This window comes from Camelus dromedarius, chromosome 10, assembly GCF_036321535.1.
Source record: "Camelus dromedarius isolate mCamDro1 chromosome 10, mCamDro1.pat, whole genome shotgun sequence".
Classification (NCBI taxonomy): Eukaryota; Metazoa; Chordata; class Mammalia; order Artiodactyla; family Camelidae; genus Camelus; species Camelus dromedarius.
This window is the reverse complement of record NC_087445.1, coordinates 30,238,595-30,262,244: the sequence shown is the minus strand read 5'-3', so window position 1 is coordinate 30,262,244 and position 23,650 is coordinate 30,238,595. Positions and strand designations below refer to the sequence as shown.

At 44.8% G+C, this 23,650-nt stretch overlaps 1 protein-coding gene across 1 annotated transcript in view; it reads right to left on the bottom strand.

Annotated features, from left to right (window-relative positions):
- Positions 1-7,739: 7,739 nt before the first annotated feature.
- Positions 7,740-23,650, bottom strand: part of GLDC (glycine decarboxylase) — a 118,932-nt gene continuing 103,021 nt past the window's right edge. The window contains exons 21-27 of the mRNA XM_064490233.1: positions 23,432-23,544; positions 21,873-22,014; positions 19,303-19,414; positions 13,015-13,110; positions 9,980-10,152; positions 8,574-8,654; positions 7,740-8,051 (exon numbers count right to left, since the gene is read on the bottom strand). Of these exons, the coding sequence (XP_064346303.1) occupies positions 7,908-8,051; positions 8,574-8,654; positions 9,980-10,152; positions 13,015-13,110; positions 19,303-19,414; positions 21,873-22,014; positions 23,432-23,544 (861 nt within the window). The 3' untranslated portion in view covers positions 7,740-7,907. The remainder of the gene's footprint in view (positions 8,052-8,573; positions 8,655-9,979; positions 10,153-13,014; positions 13,111-19,302; positions 19,415-21,872; positions 22,015-23,431; positions 23,545-23,650) is intronic.

Here is a 23,650-nt window from a genome sequence, read left to right as displayed (position 1 = left end):
CATAGTTAAACTTCTCTTGCATTGGTTCGGAAAACCTCAGACCTCTATAAGAGGTCCAGACTTGCAGAGAGTCATGTAGGTCCATTTAAATAATTTGTAGTTGATTTTTTTCACCCTTCCATTGTCCATTGATTCTATTGAATTCAGAAGAAATTATATGTAATCTCCAACCTGCACTTCAGAAGTTAATTTGCAAAAGGATGATGGTCATGATCTGATTTGATGTAGATTGTGAAATCTCTTGTATAAATTTGTACAAATATAGAGGAAAGAGATAGATTATCAGGTTAGCCTTCAAAATCCTATTAAACCATGATTGAGCAGCACTGCTTTTGCAGAAAAGGTGTCCAATAACCCTCCCCAATTCCAGGCACCAGGGACTGCCTCTTCCCCCAAATTGACTTCATATTCCAAACAAACTTTGGGATGGGTGATCTGACTGTGTGGATTGTAGCTTCTTTAATATCAGGGACTTATTTCCATCCCCAGGGCGTTGTGTCTGTGAGAGGTGGGGAGGAGACGTGGGAAAAGCTCCAGATGAACAATATGTACAAAGGCTGGGAGGTTAGCTTGGCAAGGTAAACCTGCAGCTGGGAGGCCCCCCTGAACCAGGAGGATTAGAGGAGGGGGAGATGAGTACTCAGTGAAGCAAAAGGAAACAGTAGGAATCACAGAGGAACAGAAGGGAAAAGAGGCAGCAGCAGGAAAAGCACCTCATACGCTCAGGTGCACGCACGCATGCATCTCTGTTGGTCATACATGGCAGGTCCCCACTGTGCCCATAGCCAGTAATGAGAAAGTAGGTCCTCCAGCTCCTCAGCCTCCCTTCCTGAGAAGTTTCCACCAGCCTTGTCTTCAGGGCTTTGCTGCTCTCTCGACTCAGTTTTCAATTTCATAGACATTCTAACCCCGGGATAGTCACCGCAGTGCCTCCCACTTCCTTACCTCTGGCGTCAAATTTGGCTCCTGTATGGTCCCCTCAGCTCGACAGTCTTGCTGCCTAGTTGGTTTCTAAGGACTTCTTTGTCCTTCCCCTTCTCTCAAAGTCCTCCCCTCCTATACACGTTTCCCTGTGAATCATGGGGTCCTCCCTCTACCCACTTAGAGGCCTTCCCCCTCCACAAAGTCTGGTGTTCCCCCTCCCAGTGCTCTTTCTCATCCAGGAAACTTGGACCCTAGGTCTCTTCCCCCACCCATTTCTGCTCTTCCCCTTCCTCTGCCTTCTGCTGTGCTGGCCTGCCTCCCTCCTGAACTTGGGCCTCCTTCTGCCCTCCACCCTTTTCTTTTGCCAGACCCCTGCCCTCAAGCCAACTTTTTAACCCCCCCCCCCATTCTCTTGGTTCCTCTTATCCTAATTAGAGGGAGTCCTCTCCCACCTCCTTACGTGGGCCCATTGCTTACGCTCTTAACTCCCTTTTCTTCCTTACCACCCTTGAGAGCTTTCTCTCACCTCCTCGACACCACCATCTGGCTTTTCTCTCCCCGCAACTTTTCTTTCATCTGCCTTGTCGCTGAGCTAATGATGTTCTTTCTTCCACATCTGAATCATTCTCCCCATCTCCACCGTAGGCCCTTATCCACCTCCTCCCTCATTTCCTTCTTGTTCCTAATCTGCATCTTTTTCCCAGTTTGACTCCTCCCTCCTACCTTCCCTAATTAGAAATCCTTCCCTCTCTTCCTGACCCAGGGAACACACACACACACACTCTTTCTACTTTTCCCTCAAAGCCCTCTATCCTGAGACAGACAGTGTCCGGTTTTTTCCTCTCTGGACCCTATTTTCATTCCTTATGATCTTAACTTTAGGCTCAAACCCTTCCTCCCCACTCCTGAATCTAGAAAGATTCCCACACCTTTCCTCAATGCCAGACTTTATGCCTCATCTTCTTTCCCTCAGTCCCTATTTCCTAGAGATTCTTAAAACCCTTTATACATGAGGTTGAAACTAACTAAATGCTAAATAAGACAGAGACTACAGATAATAAGCCTGCAAACATGCTCCGTCCCTCTCTGCCCCTCTTCCCCACATCTAGTCATGGCTGGCTTCTTTTTGTTAAGATTTTAGCCTATAAGTTATAAGTCACCTTGTAAGAGAATCCTTCCCTGGCCACGCGGTATAAAGTAGTGCCAACCCCCTACCACCACCACCACCAACACACACACACACACACACACACACACGTTCCATCTTGGCTTTTGTTTTCAGATGAATGTTTAACTGAAATCTTGATGTATGTGTTTGTCCATCGAGAATTCATGCCCCATGAAAGAGGCCTTAAGTTTCTTCCTTTTTTGTTGTTGTTGGGGGGAAGTAATAAGCTTTGTTTGCTTACTTATTTTTTAATGAATTTACTAGGGATTGAACCAAGGACCTCATGCATGCTAGGCATGCACTCTACCACTGAGCTGTACCCTCACACATTTAAGGCCTTAACTTATTTTTTTATTATTTTTTTAACTGAAGTATACTTGGTACAGTGTGTCAATTTCTAGTGTACAGCATAATGTTGCAGTCATACATACACATATATATATTTTTTTCACATTCTTTTTTCATTATAGGTAACTACAATATATTGAATATAGTTCCCTTGCTATACAGAAATTTGTTTTGTCTATTTTTATATATAGTAGTTAATATTTGCAAATCTCAAACACTCAATTTATCCCTTCCCACCCCTTTTCCCACTAGTAACCAAAAGATTGTTTACTGTGTCTGTGATTCCGTTTCTGTTTTGTAGATGAGTTCATTAGTCTTTTTTCTTTTTTTAGATTACATATAAGAGTGATATTATGTGGTATTTTTCTTTCTCTTTCTGGCTTACTTCACTTAGAATGATGATCTCCAGGTCCTTCCATATTACTGCAAATGGCATTATTTTTTATGGCTGAGTAGTATTCCGTTGTATAAATATACCACAACTTCTTTAACCAGTCCTCTGTTGATGAACATTTAGGTTGTTTCCATGTCTTGGCTATTGTAAATAGTGCTGCTGTGAACATGGGGTGCATGTATCATTTCAAATTAGAGTTCCCTCCACATATATGCCCAGGCAAATGGTAAGTCTATTTTTAGTTTTTTGAGGAATCTCCATACTGTTTTCCATAATGGCTAAACCAAATTACATTCCCACCAAGAGTGTAGGAGGATTCCCTTTTTCTCCACACCCTCTCCAGCATTTGTTTGTAGACTTTTTAATGATAGCCATTCTGACTGGTGGGAGGTGATACCTCAGTGTAGTTTTGATTTGCATTTCTTTGATAACTGAGCATTGTTTTCATGTGCATATTGGCCATTTGTATGTCTTCATTGGAGAATTGCTTATTTAGGTCTTATGTCCATTTTTTTGGATCAAGTTTTATTTTCAGTCATTATTTGTTCAAATACCTTTTCAATCCCCTTTTCTCTTTCTTTTCCTTCTGGGACCCCTATTATGCATAGATTGAGGCTTTCAGTGTCTTGTTCATCTTGTGTCTCTTTCATTTAGAATGCTGCCTAGTACATAATGGCTCAGTCAGTTTGCAGAGTAAGTGATTTCTGGGTCCCACTCTGCTGAGTGCTCACTTTCTGTTATCTCATTTAATCCTCACAGCAAGCCTAATTGAGGTAAGTACTTTTATTCTTGCTATTTTATACCTTAAGGAACTCAAGTACAGAAAGGATAAGTTGTCTCAGAATTTGCCTGTTGTCTCAGAACAGTTGGCATATCTGAGAATTTAATCCAGATCTGTATGAAGGCACACCCCACATTGCATCCACTTTCTCTGGAGGTCCAAAGAAAAAGGACTGTTAGGAATGGAAAGGAAAGGAAGATGGATCTGAATCAAGGTAGGTCAGATTGGGGTCGGGGCTCCCATGCTGTGGCAGGGAGTGCAGGGTGTACAGTATAGAACACTAGATCCTAAGTGAAGATGAGAATAATAACAAGAAATAACACTTTGGAGCATTTACTTTGTGCCAGACACTGTTTTCAAACAGTATATTGAATTCTTCCACTTCTGAGTGGTAGGTAATACCATTTTACAGATAAGGACACTGAGGTTCAGAGATACTAATTGTCTTCTCCGAGGCCATAGGCTAGGCTGTAGGGGAGCTGGTATCTGACCCCAGGCAGTCTGCCCACAGGGCAGGTACTCCAGTCGCTATCCTGCACCACCTCCAGGAGGAAAGTAAACAGACTCATGAAAGGAGTGTGCTCCGTGTTGGGCACCCACTCCTGCTAGATTCTTGTCTTCTCTGTGGAATGACATCTGCTGACGTAACACTCCAGCCTCCTGGCCTACCTCTTACTGCTCTCCACAGAGAAGGAGACTGACGACAAATGACATCCATGTCACTGCACTGGCACTGGGGCAAGCCCCGTTTTGATCTTCCCTCTTCACCTGGGGTCAGCATGGGGCAGCAGTTCTGGACTGGTGTATCTCCTCTACAGACTCAAACTTTTCCCTCGAGTCGGGTGTCCCCAGGTTTAGACATTGGGGTAAAAAATGGAGAGAGCAAACCCTTCTTGCTAGACATCTAAAGCTACATTGTTTTTGCCACTAAAGCTGATTTGATCTCCAGAATGGCAGAAATGAGCCTAGCAGACCAGACTGCGAGGCTGAAGCACAGGCAGCATCCACTCCTGCCGTAGGAGCCTCAGCCAAAACAAGGGCAAGAGGGATTTGCCTCTCAAAGTGGTAATATTTGCAAGAAAAATGCAAAGTTGAGTAAGTCCAGCCTCTTCCCCACCCCCACCTGCCTACCAAACCCATCCCTTAAAGGCTTGGGGTTCTAGAAATTTCTCTGAAATGTGAACACAGCTCAGAGGCATCAATACCTAGGAATTGTTAGAAATGCAAATTCTCTGGCCCTGCCCCAGGCCCACTGAATCAGAAACGGGCCAGGGCGCAGCATTCTGTTGTCTGCAAGCCCTTTTGGTGATCTAGATACACTAAGAATTTAAAAACCACTGCCATAGGTAACATCCCTGACCCTGGCTGATGTCTGAGCCAAAACGTTCTGCCCCAGAGGTCTGCAAGCCTCTTAAATTGCTAACATCTCAACCTCCAAACTTCTTGTCCCAGATGGCTTCTTGCACCCAAAAGTAGTACCTACATCTTTTATCTGGATGAATGGCACCAGTTTTGTCATTGGAAAACACTGCCCCTATATTTATCTAGAGATTTCATGGAGTTTTGAGACTGAGCCGGGGCCCTTGCCTATCACACACAGCCATATGGGGAGAGTTGTTCCAGGGTGGCCTGTGGCCTGTCCCAGGGCTTTGAGAAACCAGAGGGGGTGCCCGATTCACGGGATGTGTGTGCATGTCTACATCAGACTCATCTTCAAAACTGCTCAAAAGGTACATTCTCCACAACATTGTGTAGAAGCTTAATGCTACTGAATTGAATAATTTAAAATGGTTAAAATGGTCAGTTTTGTATATTTTATCACAAAGTGGGGAAGGGGGCATCCTACACAAAGCCTGCCCAGAGGCCCTGTCTCCAAGGCCAGGCATTTTGTACTTAGCTTTAACAGAGCTCTCACAGCAGGCATTGGAAATACTGGTTTCTGAGACAGTGCCCCTCTTTGAGATCAAGGATCATTCCTTCATTGATTCATTCAATTTATATTTCTGTTTGTTGAACGCATACTATGTGGAAGACCCTAGGTCAGCACTGGAATCCAATGATGAATGAGATACAGTCCCTGCTCTCAGGGAACTTAGTCTAGTGAGGCAGATAAAACCGAGTGAGCGGAGTCATTACTAATTGTGCTGTAAGTTTAGGAAAACAAACCGAGTGCCAGGCTGGAAGGTAACGGCCCATTTCACAGAGACGTGTGGAAGACCTTCTTGAGGAGATGCTGCAACATGAAGAAGAAAAGGCGCCAGCAAAGCCAGGGTGGCAGGGAGGAGTGCTCCAGGTGAAGGATGCCACGCGGGCAGAGACCCAGAAGTGGGAAAGACGGCACAGGTGTCAGGTGAGCAACAGTGAAGACAAACAGTTCACTTTGACTCTCCTGATCAGCTGTTTTTGCCCCTGATACATTCCGGGGCCAGCAGTGGATGACCAGCTGTGGAAACACCTTTGGCACTTGACCACTAACACTAGACAGTCTGATGAGAAAGATGAAAAGAATTGCTGTTCGCTCTGATGGTTTGTTTTCACGTGCCAGTCCTTCCCCAGGAGGGGCTGCTCATGCCCTGATGGTAGCCTGTGTTGAGAGCCTGGTGTCCAGCTCAGGGAGGGCAGCATCTCCAGGTGTGCAGGGACCAAGGCAGTGTGCTAGCCTATTTTGACTAGAAGGCACTGGAGTTGTTCAACCTGGGTTCAAATTCTGCCTGTCCTCATCAACTGTGTGACCTTGGGCATCTGTCCATAGCTTCCCCTCACGTGTAAAAGTGGAATGTTGTGAGGCTCCAGTGAGATATGTTTTAAACAAGCTGACATCTGAGAGGTACTCAACCGATAATGGTCATTTAATTATTATTATTATTATGTGAAAAAAAAATGGATCCCGCCGCTTCTCTACTGTTGTACAAACTTCGTAAGTGTGAGAATAAGCGGGCCACTTGGACGGCATTCAAACAGCACTCAGACCTTTTGTCCAGATCACTGTCATAATAACTTGAGTAACAAACAGGGAACCAAGTAGTCAGGGTTGGAGCAAGTGCTTAATAACCATCAGGGAAGAACACCCGAAGCATTTGCTGTTTCTCCAGGAAAGTTATTTGTGGCAGGCATGCTAGTTGCCTACTTGAAACTCATTCTCCTTTTCTTTAATTAAAAAACTCCTGATTTTCTTTGGGGCAGTAACAGACCCAGGTAAGAGGCTTCCTCATACTCCCTTGCCTCTAGGAGTGGCAATACGAACCAAGTCTGGCCAGTTAAAAGTAAGCAGAAGTTACTGGGAAAGCATTTCAAAAGAAGACTTGGATGGAATCTGCCTTTTATTTTTCCTCATTTTTCCTATTTAGAATGGGCATGTGAGCCTGGGTATGCAGCAACCATGTTAAGAACATGAGAATGAGGACTAAATGCTCCTTCAGGCTTGCTGTTCTGCTTTCTTTGCATAAACTAGCCGCAGCCACTGGCTTATTGCCTCTGGACTTACTGCTAAATGAGAAAAAATGAACTGCTGTTTGATTAAACTTCTGTGGTTGGTTTTCAATTATATGCAGTCAAACACAGTTCTAACAGAAAGGGCCAAAGCGGCATTCACTGCTAACCAAGACATACAGACTGTTTCTTTAGCCAAAGACAAAACTGATATGCAACAATATTACTGGGTTGTGTATATTTTCCTTTCAAACCCGTCTGAACCTAGGGTATGTGGGAGTAACATTGAAAAATGGACCAAGAAGGCATTCTTCAAATTGCAGTGCTTTTATGAGAATATTATTAATTGCAGATTAAAGAAAAAACCACACTTGTGGAAAAAGGAAAGGACTCAGAAATGCTATTACAGATTAGGCAAATTAGTAGGAGGAAAAAGATTTCTTCAGTGTATATAAAATGTAAACATTTTCCCTGGGATTCCCCATAAATGGCACAGTTCACAAGGACTTATTTGGAATAAAAATGTCTATCATCACGTCTCCAGTATTAGCCTCTATAACGTCTGCAAACTTGGTACACTGAAGTTAAAAAGTTACTAGCGCATTTCAGATTTTCTATGCAAAAACGGTCCCGATCAAGGCAACTTGAACATCAACTGCTACATGAGAAAGCAGAGGCACCAAAGCAAATCACTCTTCCATGATGATCTGCCACTCACTAGGCTATTTACATTTACCTGGACAGATTACAAAAATATACACAGTATATAAAACCACTACTTGAGTCTGGTGGAAAATGAAAGATTTCTTTATCAGACACTCCAAAGCACATCAAGTCAGTCACTCGAACTTAGGGAGAGAAGACTAGGAAGAGGCCCTCTTCTGTTGAGAAAATGGGGACTCATAAACATCCATGGGTGGGCAGGTACACACCAGGTGCTGATCTCCATAGATGTCATCAATCCGGGCAATGGTTGGCCAGAATTTGTTCTCCGGTTTCACAAAGGGCTGCAGGGGACAAAAGATGGAGATGTTCTGGGAGAGTCTGAGAGGCTTCTCTTAGGAGAGGAGAATGCAACAGCCCCACAGCCTCAGATACAATTAGCCCAACGCGTACTCAAAAATTATTGTAAGATGTTAAAATCCAACCTTCATTACTGTCCCCCATGTCCCCACCCCACCAAACACTGCAGAGAATCTTTTTCATAGGAGAATCAAAGGAAAGATGGCATGTGTTGCATTTGGAGCTGTATCCCTAGTGGACGATGGTAGAAAACATTAATCCACTTGACCAACTCCCATGTGGTCTTCCTCCACTGTGCCCCCTGAGGATGCCCAGGCCTGTGGTTGACACTCTCACCCTGACCTCAGAGCTCCGAAAGCCAGTTCCTGTGTTCTGCAACGGTGTCCCACATATTGTTACTAGAGCGAGGAGACAGCAAGAGTGAAGCCGCTCCAAGTGGGCGATGGCCCCTCACGTACACATGAGCCCGAACCAGCCGGCACGTCCAGCTTCAGAGGAGAACTTACGAGTGGGAATGCTGCCACCTCTCTGGAATACGGCCGATCCCAGTGGGAGGATGTGACGCAGGTCAAGGAGTGTGGCGACATCTGAGACAGAGACACGGGTGGGAGAGGGGTGAGAGCAGAACACGGCCTTCCCCTCCCGCACTGTACGTCAACCACTGAGCTGCTGATGGACGCCCATGGCTGCTGGTTTGTTTCAGTTTAGGGGGAAGGAAATCTTCGTAGGAATTTTCTCATTGTGGAATATTTCAAATAGCAGAAAGTTATAAAATAATAAGCACATATACCACCCAACATAAATCAGTATGTGTCAGATTTGCTTAACCTTTTCAAATAAACATTACAAACACAGTTGAAGCTGCCTGCATTCCCCCTCTCCATCTTATCGCTTGCCCTCCTCCCCAGTGATAACCAGTATCTTGATTTTGGCTGTCACCATTCTCATGTTTTTATACTATTACTACCCATGTTAAACAGCATAGAGCACAGTTTGGTATACTTTTAAACCTTATATCCTATGAGTGGTAGTCTCCACTTCTTTTATATCTCAATGTTAGGCTCTGTTGCCATTTTTTTAAGCCTAAATCCTGAAAGAATCAGCAGTACCGAGAGAAAAGAGAAGCAGTAATGAGAGCAAATCATCCTGTGTTCCTCCACTGCCCCGTCTCACCGAGCGGGGTGTCGGCCTCCTGCCGGCCGTTGGCCCCACCACTCCACCTCAGCTGGGCATCTCTGGCACTTACCTGAGCCTCCCCGAGCATCTCAGACTTGCTCTCTGACTTGGAGCCACAGCAACACAACCGTAGCCTGCTGGGTATTCTAAGTTCATGATCCCCCAGCTTAGAAATGTCTGGCCCTAACACGGAACTTAGGGCTCTGACTAGATATAAAATGAACATGTTCTGGAAGAGGAAAGGTAATGCCTAACAGTTTTTTCTTCAGTTCAGGCCATAAACATGGTAAAATATTCAGGCCAAGTACCAATCTGGTTGTTCTAAGAGGTAACTACTCCAATGTAAGAGTTGGTCTTTATCCAGAGTATAACAGATAAACAATCTCAGTAGAGTGTATCAGACACAGAATGGTAAGACTTCCCCAACTAAGTGAGTCCTTTGGCCTCGGCTCCCTCCTTTGGCAACCAGCCAGGTGCTCGTGGGGTGAAGAACTCCCACAACCACCAAATACATAACATTAAAACATCAGAAATACCCACATTATACTTGAGTAACTGCTGCTATGTTGATTCAGGAAGACTTAAACTTCCAAGTAATGAACACATCTCAGAAGAAAGGTTAATTCTAGTCAAGAATATCATCTTCTGATAAGAGTTAAGGAGTTGCCAGCACGCTATCCAGACACCATTTTCTACTCGCCGGGACGTTTTAGATAAAGTCCCAGAGGCTACGCACCTTCAGGGGGTTGACCCTGGGGTCGATGCGGCCCTCCTCAATGTCGGCGATTTCCTGCCGAATGCTGATCATGGCGTCACAGAATCTGTCCAGCTCTGCCTTGTCTTCTGACTCAGTGGGCTCAATCATGAGTGTGCCGGCCACCGGCCAGGACATGGTAGGGGCATGAAACCCTGCAAGGGAGATGGAACTTATGTCACTAACCTTGACTTTCCCAATCTGGAAGAAGATATCCTCCCCATTTTGTAATTCACCCAAGGAAAACATCTGATAAATTTGCTAATATATGTATCTGGGGATTCATCTCAGCACTGTTTATGAAAGAAAAGCTTAGGAAATAACCTAACATCTGACAATAGATGATCAGTTAAGCAAATTATACTGGGTATCCATACGATAAATATGCAGCCATTCAAAGTATTTATATTTGTTAAATTGGGTAACATTCAAAAATATTAAGTGAAACAGGGAAACTACCTAATGATGTCTCGTTTTTATTTTAAAAATGACAAAATGTATATATTTATATTTACTTGATATGTGTATGTATATTTTATGAGGGAAGCTGCCTTAAAGAATAGATAATAAAGTTTTGCCAAGAAACAAGACTAGGGTTTTTATTTCACATTGATTATAGCCTACCAAAAGTTAAATAATGAGGTAACAAGTATTAAGGAGCCTGGAGTGAGTCCTACTGTCCTGTTTTACAGATGAGGAGACTGAGGCTTGGCCAGTACACACAACGCCTTTGCCTTTACGCTGAATACAGGCTGAAGGTGTTTGTGTTTCCAAAAGTTTTCACATGTAAGATGAATCAACAAGACACGTGGTCCAGAGAGAGATTTTCTGCACAAAAGCCAAAAACAACTTTTTCTCAACTCTTAGACTTTATGCTGAAACTTTACAAGATAAAGAACAGCTCCCAGGTTGATAATCCTGTCAACTAAGTTTGCCCTAGAGTGCAGTGGTTCCCAAATTCTGGTGTACATCATTACATGGGGTGCTTTAGAGTCATGCCTGCATGCTTTAAGGGATTGTCTTCTCAACATTTTATTAGAAAAATTTTCAAACATTCTGTTAAATTGAAAGGTCTGTAGAGTGAACACCCATACACCATCCCCCCAGATTCTACAATGACACTGTTTGCTTTATCGCGTGTCTGATCTATTCATACCTAATGCATCTATCTTACTTTTGGTGCATTTCCAAGCATGTGGCAGCCATCAGTACATTTCTCCCTTAAACACTTCAGCATGCATATCATTACCTAGAATTCAGTATCTGAATTCAATATCTGTTCACATATTTTTGTGATGAAGTTTACTTACAGTGAACTGCAGAAACCTTAAGTATAACATTTCATGGATTTTGACAAATGCATACAGCTGTGTCACCCAAAACAGAAAGAGATTTCTTTTTTTAAACAACAAGCTGATCTCATTACCCATTAAGTCTGACCTCAATTCCATGTGTGAGCAAATTCAGCCTAGTATTTTCTGCTGTAGTGGTTCCCATCTCTGGAACCGTCTGAGTTGCCTTGGAAACAGAGATTCCTGGATTTGGGGCCTGATTCAAGAAGTCCATGGTATAAGTCTTAAAAACTTATATCAGAATCAGGTGATTCTGACCATTATTTAAGTTTGGAAACCTTGGCCCTACAGCAGTGTGCCCCACAGTCACCTGATAAGACTCATCCATGGAGTGCTTGTACATACAGATTACTAGGCCTTACCCCCTGGAATTCTGATTCAGTACGTGTGATTAAGACTCAAACTGTGTTGTCATTTTCTCTGTTGTTTTTTTTTTACTTAGCCATTCATTCATTCTCTCACTAAACAAATGTTCTGAGTGCCTCCTGTGTGTAGGCACCTGGACAATTCTGGGCTTAGGGCAAGTGTAGCCATCACTCTATCAAACATCAAAACATCAAGGTTGGAGATAGACGAGAACTTGGAAATACTGGGTGGTAACTTCAGTTACCACCTCCCTCCTACCCTGTCCCCCTACCCCCAACCCATCCCCCTTGCATATGCTGCTGCAGTCAGATGTGGGATGTGGATGACACATCGCAGAAATGAAGCCTTACCCTGAATCAGCTGACACTCAGCCGTTAGCTAGGAAGCTAAGTCAGGTTACAGGAGCAGCCAAGAGGAGATTTTGAGGAGGTAACTGCTAATTTCACTAATGAAAATCATCTCTCATTTCCCCACTTATTATCATTGTAACTCTGCATAATATCATTCATTCAAGAGAGAAATGAGTCACACCTGTTATGATACAATAGTAAAACTATTAAATTATTAAAGTTTTCACATTGCTTATTAAAAGAAATCATTCAAATCATCTTAAAATTCAGATAGGACTCCACATCCATCAACAGGCAAAGTTCTCCCCAACTTAGCCTTCCTGAGAGTTGAAAGGTCTTTGATGTTACTAATAGTGTCACTAAGAAAATGTATTTTGATAAGGGTTGTGCTCAGTGAACATCCACTAACCATACACAGGCGGAAGGCCTGTGTCTTTCAAAGAAAACTGCATCATCTCTGGGAAAACAACGTGCACCTATTCCTTCATCTCCAGACGCAGCTAAAACAGCTATTCAATGACTGAGGTGGTTATAAAACTCAAATGCCAGTCATCTAACACTCCTGTAGGTGGCTCGCTCCACTTCCTTCAGCTTACCTCTCCGTGGACCTTTCCATTTACCAGGAGTGGGACAGGTGGAAGAACTTACCAGCAACATGGGCAGGGAGTAGCAGTCATTTTCTTTGGGATTTTCAAGTTTGTTACCTATAAAAACTTCTGTTCCTAGCTGCCGATGGATTCAAGATGCACCAATTTAATATCTTTTGAAGGGCAATACCAGTGTGGTCATGGAGACAGTTCTTTCTCTATCCACAGCTCTGGGTTCCCCGATTCAGCCTGTGGATCAGTTTACTACAGTACCTACGCACTTGGTCTGTGGTCCACAGCCGGCACAGGAAGGTCAGGAGCCCAGGTTCCCCTACAAGAGGTGCTCCCATTAGACCACTCACCGTAATCCTGAAGCCTCTTGGCCACATCCACGGCCTCAATATTTGCAGACTTTTTGAAGGGTCTTGTATCCAAAATAAACTCATGAGCCACATAACCTGTTGAGGAAAATTGTTGCAGCTCAAGGTTAACATCAGCTTGTTATTTTACCCAAACAAATGAGCAAATAAACCAGCTCCTTAATGCGTATTATTGAAGACCAAGAAACCATCAGCACTTGGTGAGTTTACAGTTGACAAAGACTTCATCTGCTCTTATTACAAATAAAATTTTTAATATGTCGGGCCAATATGTGCAATCCTCAGTGCACACCACACCCGTGAGCCCGGAAGCCAACGGGAGGTGGGACAGGTGCAGATGCACTGCTGGGACATTCGCAGAGATCCCTGGAGATGACACTATTTCTACTCAGAGGAACTAAAACCTACCTGCAACAGTTAAACCTGTCATCACAGGCCTGATCCTTCTGCACAAGGTATTTCCAGAGCTAAAGATCCACTGACAACCTTTTCAACAATTTTTCTCCCAATATAAAATAAGTTTCTTCTATGTGTGTAAATACCTACTAAACATATATCCACATACAGAATTTTATGTGATTCTTCAAAGCAACTTTTGAGGGTGTTGGTTTCAGGCTTCAGACTCAGAATTAGAAATAAGAGCTGTCAAACGGCACACCGCAAGTGGCAGGAAGCGGATGTGACTGAAGTCTTATAGGGGTCAGTTCACTTTGTTTCAGTTCGTAAACCAGTTGCCTCCCTTGGCCCAGGATACACCTCCCGCCATGAGATGTTGACCACCCACCCTTCACCAAGAATAAGCCATCGAGTAAGTCAGCATTTTCTTAAATAGAACAACATTCCCGGGGGGCTTCCAAAATTCTGTGGCCCACAAAACAGATGAACTTCCTTCGAGGAAAATATCTCCTTGTGAGACAATAATGCACTGCTTTCCTGACTCACTGCAAACTATGAATCTCCTTAGAGGAACTTGAAGTGGACATAACTCCTCAGGCCTGAGAAGAGTAGCCCCAGTCATTAGCAGCCCCTGAAGATACAGTCTGTGAACTGCTTTGCTTCTTGTGTAATGAACACATATGAAAGGATGGGCTTGGTCTGAAAATAAAAGCATGAGCCTGAGACTTTGAATATACTGTCACTGCATATTTTTAAAACACGCTTTCTAACAGTGGTGAGGATTAAATTTGTAAGGAGTGTGATTCAAAAGTAAAAGGTGTATTCAGAGGTAGGTAAACTCAGGGGAAAAGTGCCTAAAAGGCATGACCAGTCGGAATGTTCAGGGGAAAAAACCATGAGATGATTTAAGTCCTCGTCGACAACTAATCTCAGGAATCCTCAGTGCCCTGCTACGCTCCCCCATCTGCAGAGCCCAGGCTCAGGCTGTGACCTTTCTTTTCGGAGCCTCTGGCAGCCACCCCGACACTGTGACCACAACTCGAGGAAGAAGGCTAATGAAGCTCCCTGCTCTTCAGAGCACTCAGCCGGCAGGAGGGGAGGTGGAGAGGGACACACGGTGGGGAGGAGTCTCGCTGGCGAGCAGAGAGCAGACTTCCAAGCAGAGGTTCAGTAATAACAGCTGAAAGGCCCCTTCAAGCCCAGCCCAGTCCAGCGCTGCGAACGCTCAGACTGCATCTGCAGCGGCCTCCACCACGGCCAAGTGGTTTGGGAAGAGCTCCATTTTCAAAATGAGGTTCAGATGTTATTTTCTAAATCCATATTCTAATACATTCAAATGGAAACTGCAGTGGGGTTTCAGCATCCCTCTCTGTCTCTCTCTCTTTCTACTTGAGCCCCAAAAGGAGTGAAATTTAAACTTGGTGGTTGTCAGAGGCTGGATCCCAAGATGTTTGTCTTTGTTTGCAGTTTTTAAGGAAAAAAGATATACAAACCTTCTATGGCATATGTTGAGTCAGGGCAATTTGAAGTAGAAATTGTATAAACTGATGAGCACAAGTTTTAATTTTCACTGAGTAGGTGTTTCCTCTGGGCCTAACCAAGACTAGAGCTGAGAGTCTGAAAAGATACCAAGTCAAAGAAGCAACGAAAGAAGTGGGGTGGGATGATGGAAAAGCAAAACAAAAGTGGCTTGGCCCCAAGCTTGAACATCCCCCTCCCGACCCCTCAGATGTTCATGGTCTCTCGAGGTAGAGATGGCATGGGGATGCGCTACAGAAAGATGAGGCTTCCCAAACCCTCCCTGAGAGCAGGGGCCTGACTTTACTTATCCCGCATCCTCCAAGTTACTGCCTAGAAATAAATGGAACTCACTAGCTAATTACTCTATAAAGCTTGGGAGGGCAATCCACAGCCAGTCTAGCTTTTCAGAGGCAGTCCAGGGACCACAATGAACAGAATCAAGACTCCTAACCGTTTCCCTGGGAATGAGATCAGGTCGGTGGGTCCTCTGGCCTCTGGAGTGTCACTTCCCAGCCCCTGGGGTCGATGTCCGCTCACAGAGGCCACCAGGAAGCCTCTTCAGGGACAGGAATTTCCAGGCAGAGTTAGGTTTGTCTAAGGTCAAAAAGGGGTAGGCATTTAAGAAATTAAAACAAAACATCAAGATACTAACAGAGTTGTCTAACTCCACTGCCAGGAACACCATTTAGCTCAGACGTTAAGTCTAGCCTCCCACAAGAGCAGACACCTGTGAATTTTTCTAATTCCTTCTTTAAAAATGCCTCACCTTTCCTGACGTAACTCCTTTCCTTCTCATCCTAGCAGAATAAATACTATCACTCTTCCCCTACCCCATTTCTTGCCTATCATCTCCTTGCTTCACAAAACCGTAAGCTTCAACAAGTTTAGCTGGTCAGATCTCTCAAAGAAGTGGTTCATAAAGGGAAGCCTGCAGTTCATTAAAATTATTGCCTCATAGTCATCCATAATTCCAAAGTCTTATTTAGAGCTGGTAAACGTGATTAAGATGAGTAATGGTCTTCTAATATTGCTATTAGACGTTTTGGAATACAATGTATTTATTAAGAACATTTCTCTTTGGGGCCCTCAGGAGGTACAGTAATCATTGTTTTTTAGGCCCTAAAATACTAAAGCCTCAGATTGTATAATGAATGTGTTTACCAGACCAAACACGAGACAGTTTTTGGTTTCATGAACTTTGGGATTGGGTAATAAAGTCTGTAATCACCAATCTGTTTCTGCTTGGGATGAGAAATACGATTCATTATTTAATTCTGGGATAAAATGTCAAAACAAATGGAAACCTCATCCATCTTTCTGTGTTGCAAATCTCTGGGGGCAGTCTCTGCCCAAAGCAGTCACTTACTGCTAAGCACGCGGCGGGCACCTGAGCAGCACGTGCTCGGTTCACTTTCCTCCTGGAGCGTGGCCCACCCCACATTCATTCCTCCTCTAAAAGCCTCAAGCTTGCATCGCACAAGGCTGTGAACATACTAAAAACCACTGAATTGTACATTTTAAGTGGGTGATGTGTATGGTATGTGAATTCCATCTCAGTGAAGTTGTCAAGTAAAGTTAATCCCAAGGAAATGTTAAATAAAAAATAAACAATTAGGAAAAGAACCCTAAACTTCATAAATTAAAGCAAAAAGATTACTGTCACTCATCAAATTGGCAAAGACGTTTTGGTTTTGGTTTGTGTTGCCTTCCCAGCCTGGCACGTGGTGCTCACTGGGCCCTGGTGTGACAGTCACTCTCGTATGTTGTTAGGGTGACGTCAATTGGTGTTAAGTCTTTGGGAGAAAACAAGGCCATACATTTCAAGAGCTTAAATGCATTCATTCCTCTGAGATGATTTCTCTTCTACAGCTCTAACCTATGGAAATAATCAGAGATGTTTAAAAAAAAAAATCTAAGTAAAAGATATTCATTGCAGCATTGTTACAAGTGCAAATAACTAGGGGGGGGAAATCTGATAGAACCGCTTTAAATCATGGTAAATCCATGTGACAGAACTGATGTAGCCACTTTCAAAGGACATTTAATGGCAAGGGAATGAGCTCAATATAAGGTAAAGTTAAAAAACAGGATACAAACTGTGCTTTTAATATGATCTCAGTTGTCTAAAACTAAGGTGAGAAGAATGAATACAACAAAATATTAACTGGTCACATCTGCTTGATGGAAACATGGGTCATTTCATTTTCTTCCTCCAACTTTGATTGTCCAAATTTTCCATGTTGAGCATACGTACCTGACTTACATAATCAGACAAAACAAATACTGATGCTAACCCTGAAGGCCAATACATAAGCAGGATGCATCCCACATCTCAGGAGCTATATTTGAGTTAATTAGTAGCTCTTGTAGCTTCTTTAATACTCACTTCAGAAGCATTTCATTGTGTTGCTTAGAGACATACTGCCCACAGCTTTCTTCCCTACTCTCTGGGGAACACTGCTAATCAGAGCTCCTGATGATATAGTTCTTTTCTATTTTCAAACTTCAGAACCACTCTTTTGGATACATATTTACAAAGCAAGATGGGCTTTTAAATTAAAGACCATCCGTGTAGACACACACTCCCTGGGCCGCAGACACCAAGAGCCAAAGAGGGGCCTCGTTCCAATGGCCCCGGGTCCGGCGTGCTCATTACTGACTCCCATCTCTCCGCCCTGGACCCGTCGGTCCCTGCTCTCGGATTCTGTGCCCACAGCCCACGCACCAACCGTCCGCCTGGCTCTTAGCGCCGCCTCTCCCATCACCTCCAGGGTGACTTTATTCCCTCTTCTATCCGTCTCTCTATTGGAGTTTCACTCTCCCCTCTTCACAGCCTTTCCCTGGCTACTGAAAATGATCTTCTCTTATTTAAAAACAAACGAAACTGCATCCTATTAAAGCAGCTCCCCCCTTCCACCTTCACCACCAAACCCGGCAGACATGAATGCTGCTCCCTTCTCCCCAAACTCAGCCCACTTTTCAGCCTATTTCCATCTGCATCTGCCTCACTGTTGGACCCTAACCTCTTTCAGAGGTGACTGAAGGCCCCTAAATGTGAAAGGCAAAGGTTCTTTTTAAGACTCGTGAGACCAGCCACCTGCTCTTCAGTCTGTCCCTCCCTGTTGGGCACGACCACCCACATCTGTGTGCTGTGCTGATGCGATGCCAGGGACCAGGGCAGCCACAGCCTCCCCTGGGCAGAAGCTCAAGGTCTGCAGGAGAGAGCCAGGCGACAACGGGGGGGGGGGGGGGGGGGGATCCTCTGTGGTGGAGGGAGCCAAGAGAAGTAGTTCTTGCCACCAGGAAGGGTAGCCTCAGGGAGGAGGTGGGGCCAGAGCAAAGCAGGAAGGATGGGCACTGGGTCAGATGCTGCAGGGAGGGGGGGTGGTCTACAGCTGCCTCAGCACGGAGACCCCCCCTCACCAGAAGCCCCTTTTCCTGCACCCCCTCATGTAGCCATCTGCCTGAGAGGGTTCAATCTGGTTTCCCAATACTCTTGCCTTGGGTCTCCCCAGTTCCAAGAATCGGCTCCAAGATTCTGTGCCCAGAGCCACATCTCTGCCAGTCTCCCTGTTCCACCCCTTCCCATCACTTCCAGGGAGACCCTGATCCTCCATCTATGATTCCCTCTGTTAGACGCCATAGAGGGCTGACCTGAAATTTCTCTTCACACTCAACTAATCAGTAACTAAGTCCTCTGATTCTACTTCTGACAGCTTGTTCATCCCCTGCCACTGTGCTAATGGTTTTAACATTCTCTTCATCCTGTGATGCCCCTTTCAGCAACAGTAGAGTCCAGAGCCTCCCAAGATCTTCAAAGCCCCATCTTACCTCTCCAGCCTCATCTTCATCTGCTCCCTCTCCTCGCTCCCCGTTCTTCAAGCCACTCAACACTCCCACCACCCAGACGACACCTCCTCTCTGGCTTGCTCCTCCCTCTCTGTTGACTGGGGTTCTGCTACTCTTCCTTCCAGGCTCATCTCAGATGGCTCCTTCCAGAAGGCTTTCCCAACTCTTCTGCCCTGCCTCTGCCCAGTCTGCAACACTCCATTCTTTAGGGGCATCCCCAGGGCACGAGGGGAGGTAATGAGCTCACAGCATTTATGCGCACGTTTCTCAGTGGTGTGGGCTCCTTGCTGGCCTGGGCTGTAGTGTGTTGCAGAGTCTTACAAAGAGTGATATCCCTAAACTGTTTACTAAATTGAAGTTCTTTCCACTAACTCTAGGCTTTTCTCTGGTATATGCTGAGAAGCAGAAGTTTCCCACCCTCTTCTGAAAGCCACATCCACTGGGTCAAACTTGGTTTGGCCAAGGAAAAAACCAAGGTGAATATAGACTACAGTTCATACTTACCTCTTGCACCCCGGAAAAGGACTCTGTAGTGTTTTTCTAATCGCTTGGCCATGTAGTTGGCATTTAATATAGCAGTTTCTGTGGCCTGTTTAAGGCCCTTGCCTCCCATCATCTGCAACAGATGGAAAAACAGAGCCATCAACCATGGAACGGGTAAACCCAATGGACACTAGCCAAAGACACCCCCAGATAAATCCCACTCACAAAGGAAGATAGCATGCCACAACTCTCTGGATTGCAGATGAGTGAAATATCCTAACAACGATATCTGTCAGTCCCCTCTAAGCCTGAAATAATTTTTGGTTTTCTCCTTTCAACAGTAATTTTGTATTTCTTACTATAGTAACAAAGCTTAGAAAAGGGCAAAATTGACTGTGGACTTTTGTGTTATCTACAGAAGAAAAAGAATCGTTTTTAGGCTACATGCATTTTGGGGAGTTTTCATTTGTTCACTGTGAATTTGAGATGCCTTGATAATTGCCAGGAGTCCCATGGGATCTTGGTCAAAATCCCCACTGAATCCATTTTGTGTGGTTTATCTTCCAATTGTCTGTAGTCAAGGCTATTTTTGTTTAACAACAGCCAGGTTTGACCATATCATTTTCTGGTGGTTCACAAGTCCCTGTGGTTACATGGGGTGAATATTATCACCAGTAAAGAGCTTAAAACCAAGATTACACCAATTTTTACTGCCTACTTTCCTCCCAGAACACCTCATGTATGAGGGAGGCTTGACAGCTATTAAATACATAACTAATGTAAAAGCAAATGAGAGAGCATAAAATAAAACAGCAGGGACCCTGAAGTCCAAAGGAAGGAGAGCACACATTTTACCAGACTGGTCAAAGAAGGGTTCCTGGAGTAAGAGTTAAAACTTGAGTGGAAACTTGAAAATGGGTGGAATTTGGAGACAAAGAGAAAGGAGAAGGCCCTCCAAGTGAGAAGAATGGCAAGAACCAAGGTGTGAAATGGAAGGCACGTGGCTGCAGCCTGGGAGTTGCTGTAGAGCCTGGTGGGTTGGAACTTCCTCTTGCAAGCTTCAAACCCTTGCTGGGCAGGACGTGGACTTGGTTCAGTCAGCCACTGGTTCTCGACCTGTGCATCGGAGTCACCCAGCAGCTTGACAGCCCACCCCCCACCCTGCATATGCTGACTTTGACTCTCTCTGGGATGGGGCCTGGGCAAGTGCATCTTGGAAGAACCCACTAAAGGTTTTGTGCAGGCTAGGGAGAGCCAGTGGCAGAGGCAAACAGAAGCCAGGAGGGGATGGAGGGCCCTGGTGGGAGTCTAGCAGTACTGTACAGAGTGTCCAAGCTGGACTGCAGCAGGGAGAGAAGGTGGCAATCTAGTCCAGGTGATACATAACACCAGCCTGAAGTAAAGGGGCCCAACGTCAGAGGGCCCTACTTTATTTACTTCTTTTTTCAACTGAGGCTCTATCTGATGTTCCTGGCATATGGCCAAACCAGCCTTGGTGCATTTATTCCTTATATGTGGGAAATCCTCTCCAACCCAAATAACATTCCATAACAAATCACTCAGGTTTACAGGACCCAGAGACCAAAAGGAAGCCGTGAATTAGATTCTGTTTACAAAGAAGCAGACCTTTATCATAATTGTTTTTGTTGTTAGTATTTGCAAAAAAACAAACGCAAATATCATTTCAAAAAGCAAGTTTTAGTCTCTGGGGTATAGAACTGTTGTTCCAGCTTCCCAGAAAGTTTTCATTAAGAAACATAAATGCCACACTGTTCAAGAATAACAACCAGCCCAGAGGGTCCTCCGGCATGATGTGCACAGCTGGGTTTGGGGTTTGTTTCGCCAGAAGCCTCCCTTCCTCTAGGGAGGGGAGCTGTTAGGGAAGGCCGCTTTAATTAGCCGCTGAACAACTATCCAATGCATGCCCTTGTCAGCACAGGAGGTGGGCAGGCCAGTTTGAAGGAGAGCTGTATAAAATAAACTCTGGCCTGAGTGTTTTTTGGAAAAACACAAAGGAAGGAAGCCTGTTCTCTGACAAAGTCTAATTAACCCCGAGAGCATAGTTCCACGGGCCCTAAAGGGCAAAGAGCTTTGGGAAACCACCACATAAGTGAATTTCTGCTATTGTCATCGTGTCCTCCAGGCTCCCAAGAAATACAAAGTGAAACGAGATGTATTCCTAAAATTTATCCCAGGATCTCAACCAAGTGTAATAATTAGTATGTGTACCGTTTTTCACTTGCAAGGGGCCGTACAAATCCTACAGGAAACCAAATGACGTGGCCAGAACATCCATATGACTCATGGTACTTAACTCCGTCTGGAAAAATATATCTGGCGTGTCAGTTTCTCTGATGTTAAATCCACTATGAGAACCCAAAGGAAAACAGCGTGATGAAGAAGAGATGAAATGAACTTTAGCTGATCTCTTTAGGAAGGTTTCTTCCACTCAAGTCATCAGCAGTTTTCACCGCACCACATCTCGGATCATGGATTTCTTCATTTTTAAGTCAGGAAAGAAGTCTGAAGTCTCAGTTCCCCACCCACACACCACACCCCCAACCCGTCTAACACACATTCACAGGCCTCACCTTGATATAAGCCCATGAAATGGGCAAGATGGAACTGGAGCCCCACGGGGCCGCGCTGACGGTACCCAAAGGGTAGGCATCTTCACTTGGCTTCACTGAAATGATGGGATGATTAGGCAGAAAAGGCACAAGATGCTTCTTCCTGTATTTTTTTAAATAAAAATTTAGAAGATGTAAAAACATCCAGTTCAACCTAGCAGGCAGGTGCTGGGCCCTCTTAGGAAGCTCTGTTCCTAACAGAGGAGCTCTGTCAGTGGAAGGGACTTGACACCTGCTAAGAGGCAGATGTGCAGGAAGTGCTCCTTCCTTCCTCCTCTAGAGGCACAGCTCACCAGCCATCAGCATCCCAGCAGCTCACCCAAGAACCATGGCAGACAATGCGGCAGAGGCAGGCAGCCATGGACTAGCAAGCAGAGCTGCGGGCTCACGTGGATGTGCAGACATCCCAGCCCAACAGCACCCCCTCCCAGCCCAATGCCCCACCCTCTTTCCCAAGGCACCTAAGGGATACAGAAGGATGCTGCTGAGAAGAGGCCCCGGGAGGTGACATATCGGAGGCCAGCACGTGACCATCACTCACCCCACCTCCCCCACAGCTGAGACACTGGGACTCCTCCACTTCCTATAAATAATAGTAATCACGAAGGCAGAAAAAAGCAAGGGGGCAGGCTCCATGCATCAATGAAGACTGACCCCTCGGCATATTTTTGGAAGAATGAAAACGCTCAGGAAATGGCTGCTCAGCATCATGTTCACAAGCTGATTTGATTTCACAGTGTAAAAAGGTATCAACGGCTACTTTGCTGCTTTAGTCCTACTCTGACTTCATCCAGTTATTTCTATTAATAAGGTGTGTTCCCTCCTAACTTAGATGGAATAAGAATTCAAGCTGCAGAGTGTTCAACATCTTCCACCCAATTCACTTCTGTGTGTGTGTATTTGAGAGAACATTTAAGTACTATCCTCTTAGCAAATTTCAGTTATACAATACAGTGATATCTAGTATAGTCACTGTGTTATGTGTTAGATCCTCAGACCTCATTCGTCTTATAGCCGAAAGGTTGTATTGTACCCTTTTACTAGCCTCTCCCTTTGTCCCTCCCTGCCCCCCAGCCCTGGCAACTACTTTTCTACAATGAGTTATTTTGTTTGTTAAGTTAGATAAGTCACTTTTGATGTAACTATCAGCTGATTTAAAAAAGAAATAAAGCAAAGCTTAGAACTCTAAGTTAAAGTCTGAGAGGCACTTCTAAGTGCTGATAGTCCACTTCTGCTCCAGAATGCTCCAGCAGAGCTCCCTAATAATTACTCTGTCAGTAAATCCACTCTGTCTATGCATGACCGGGAGCTTAGTGGGGCCAAACACTGTGGTTAATAAAATCTAACTATGCTTTCTCCTTAGACCTAAGCGCCCCATTCACTGCTCCTCACCCAACCCCTACAGGCACACTACATGTCTTTGACACTTGAAGACCTTGATGAGAAGAGCAGGAAGTTTGGGCCCGACCTTTCATTCTCAGTCTCCAAAGCCATCCTGAAATCAGCAGCCCAGAACTCACACTCCGATGGGCCCCATGCCAGGGCCGCCTCCTCCGTGGGGAATGCAGAAGGTCTTGTGAAGATTTAGGTGTGAGACATCAGACCCAAAGTCTCCAGGACGACAGATTCCCACCTACCACAAAGGGAAGGAGCCAAAAGCAAAAGTCAGGAGCATGAAGGGGTGTTCTGGACAGGTCGCCATGCTACTTCCCCTTCCACGGAAAGGCAGGTGGAGCTGT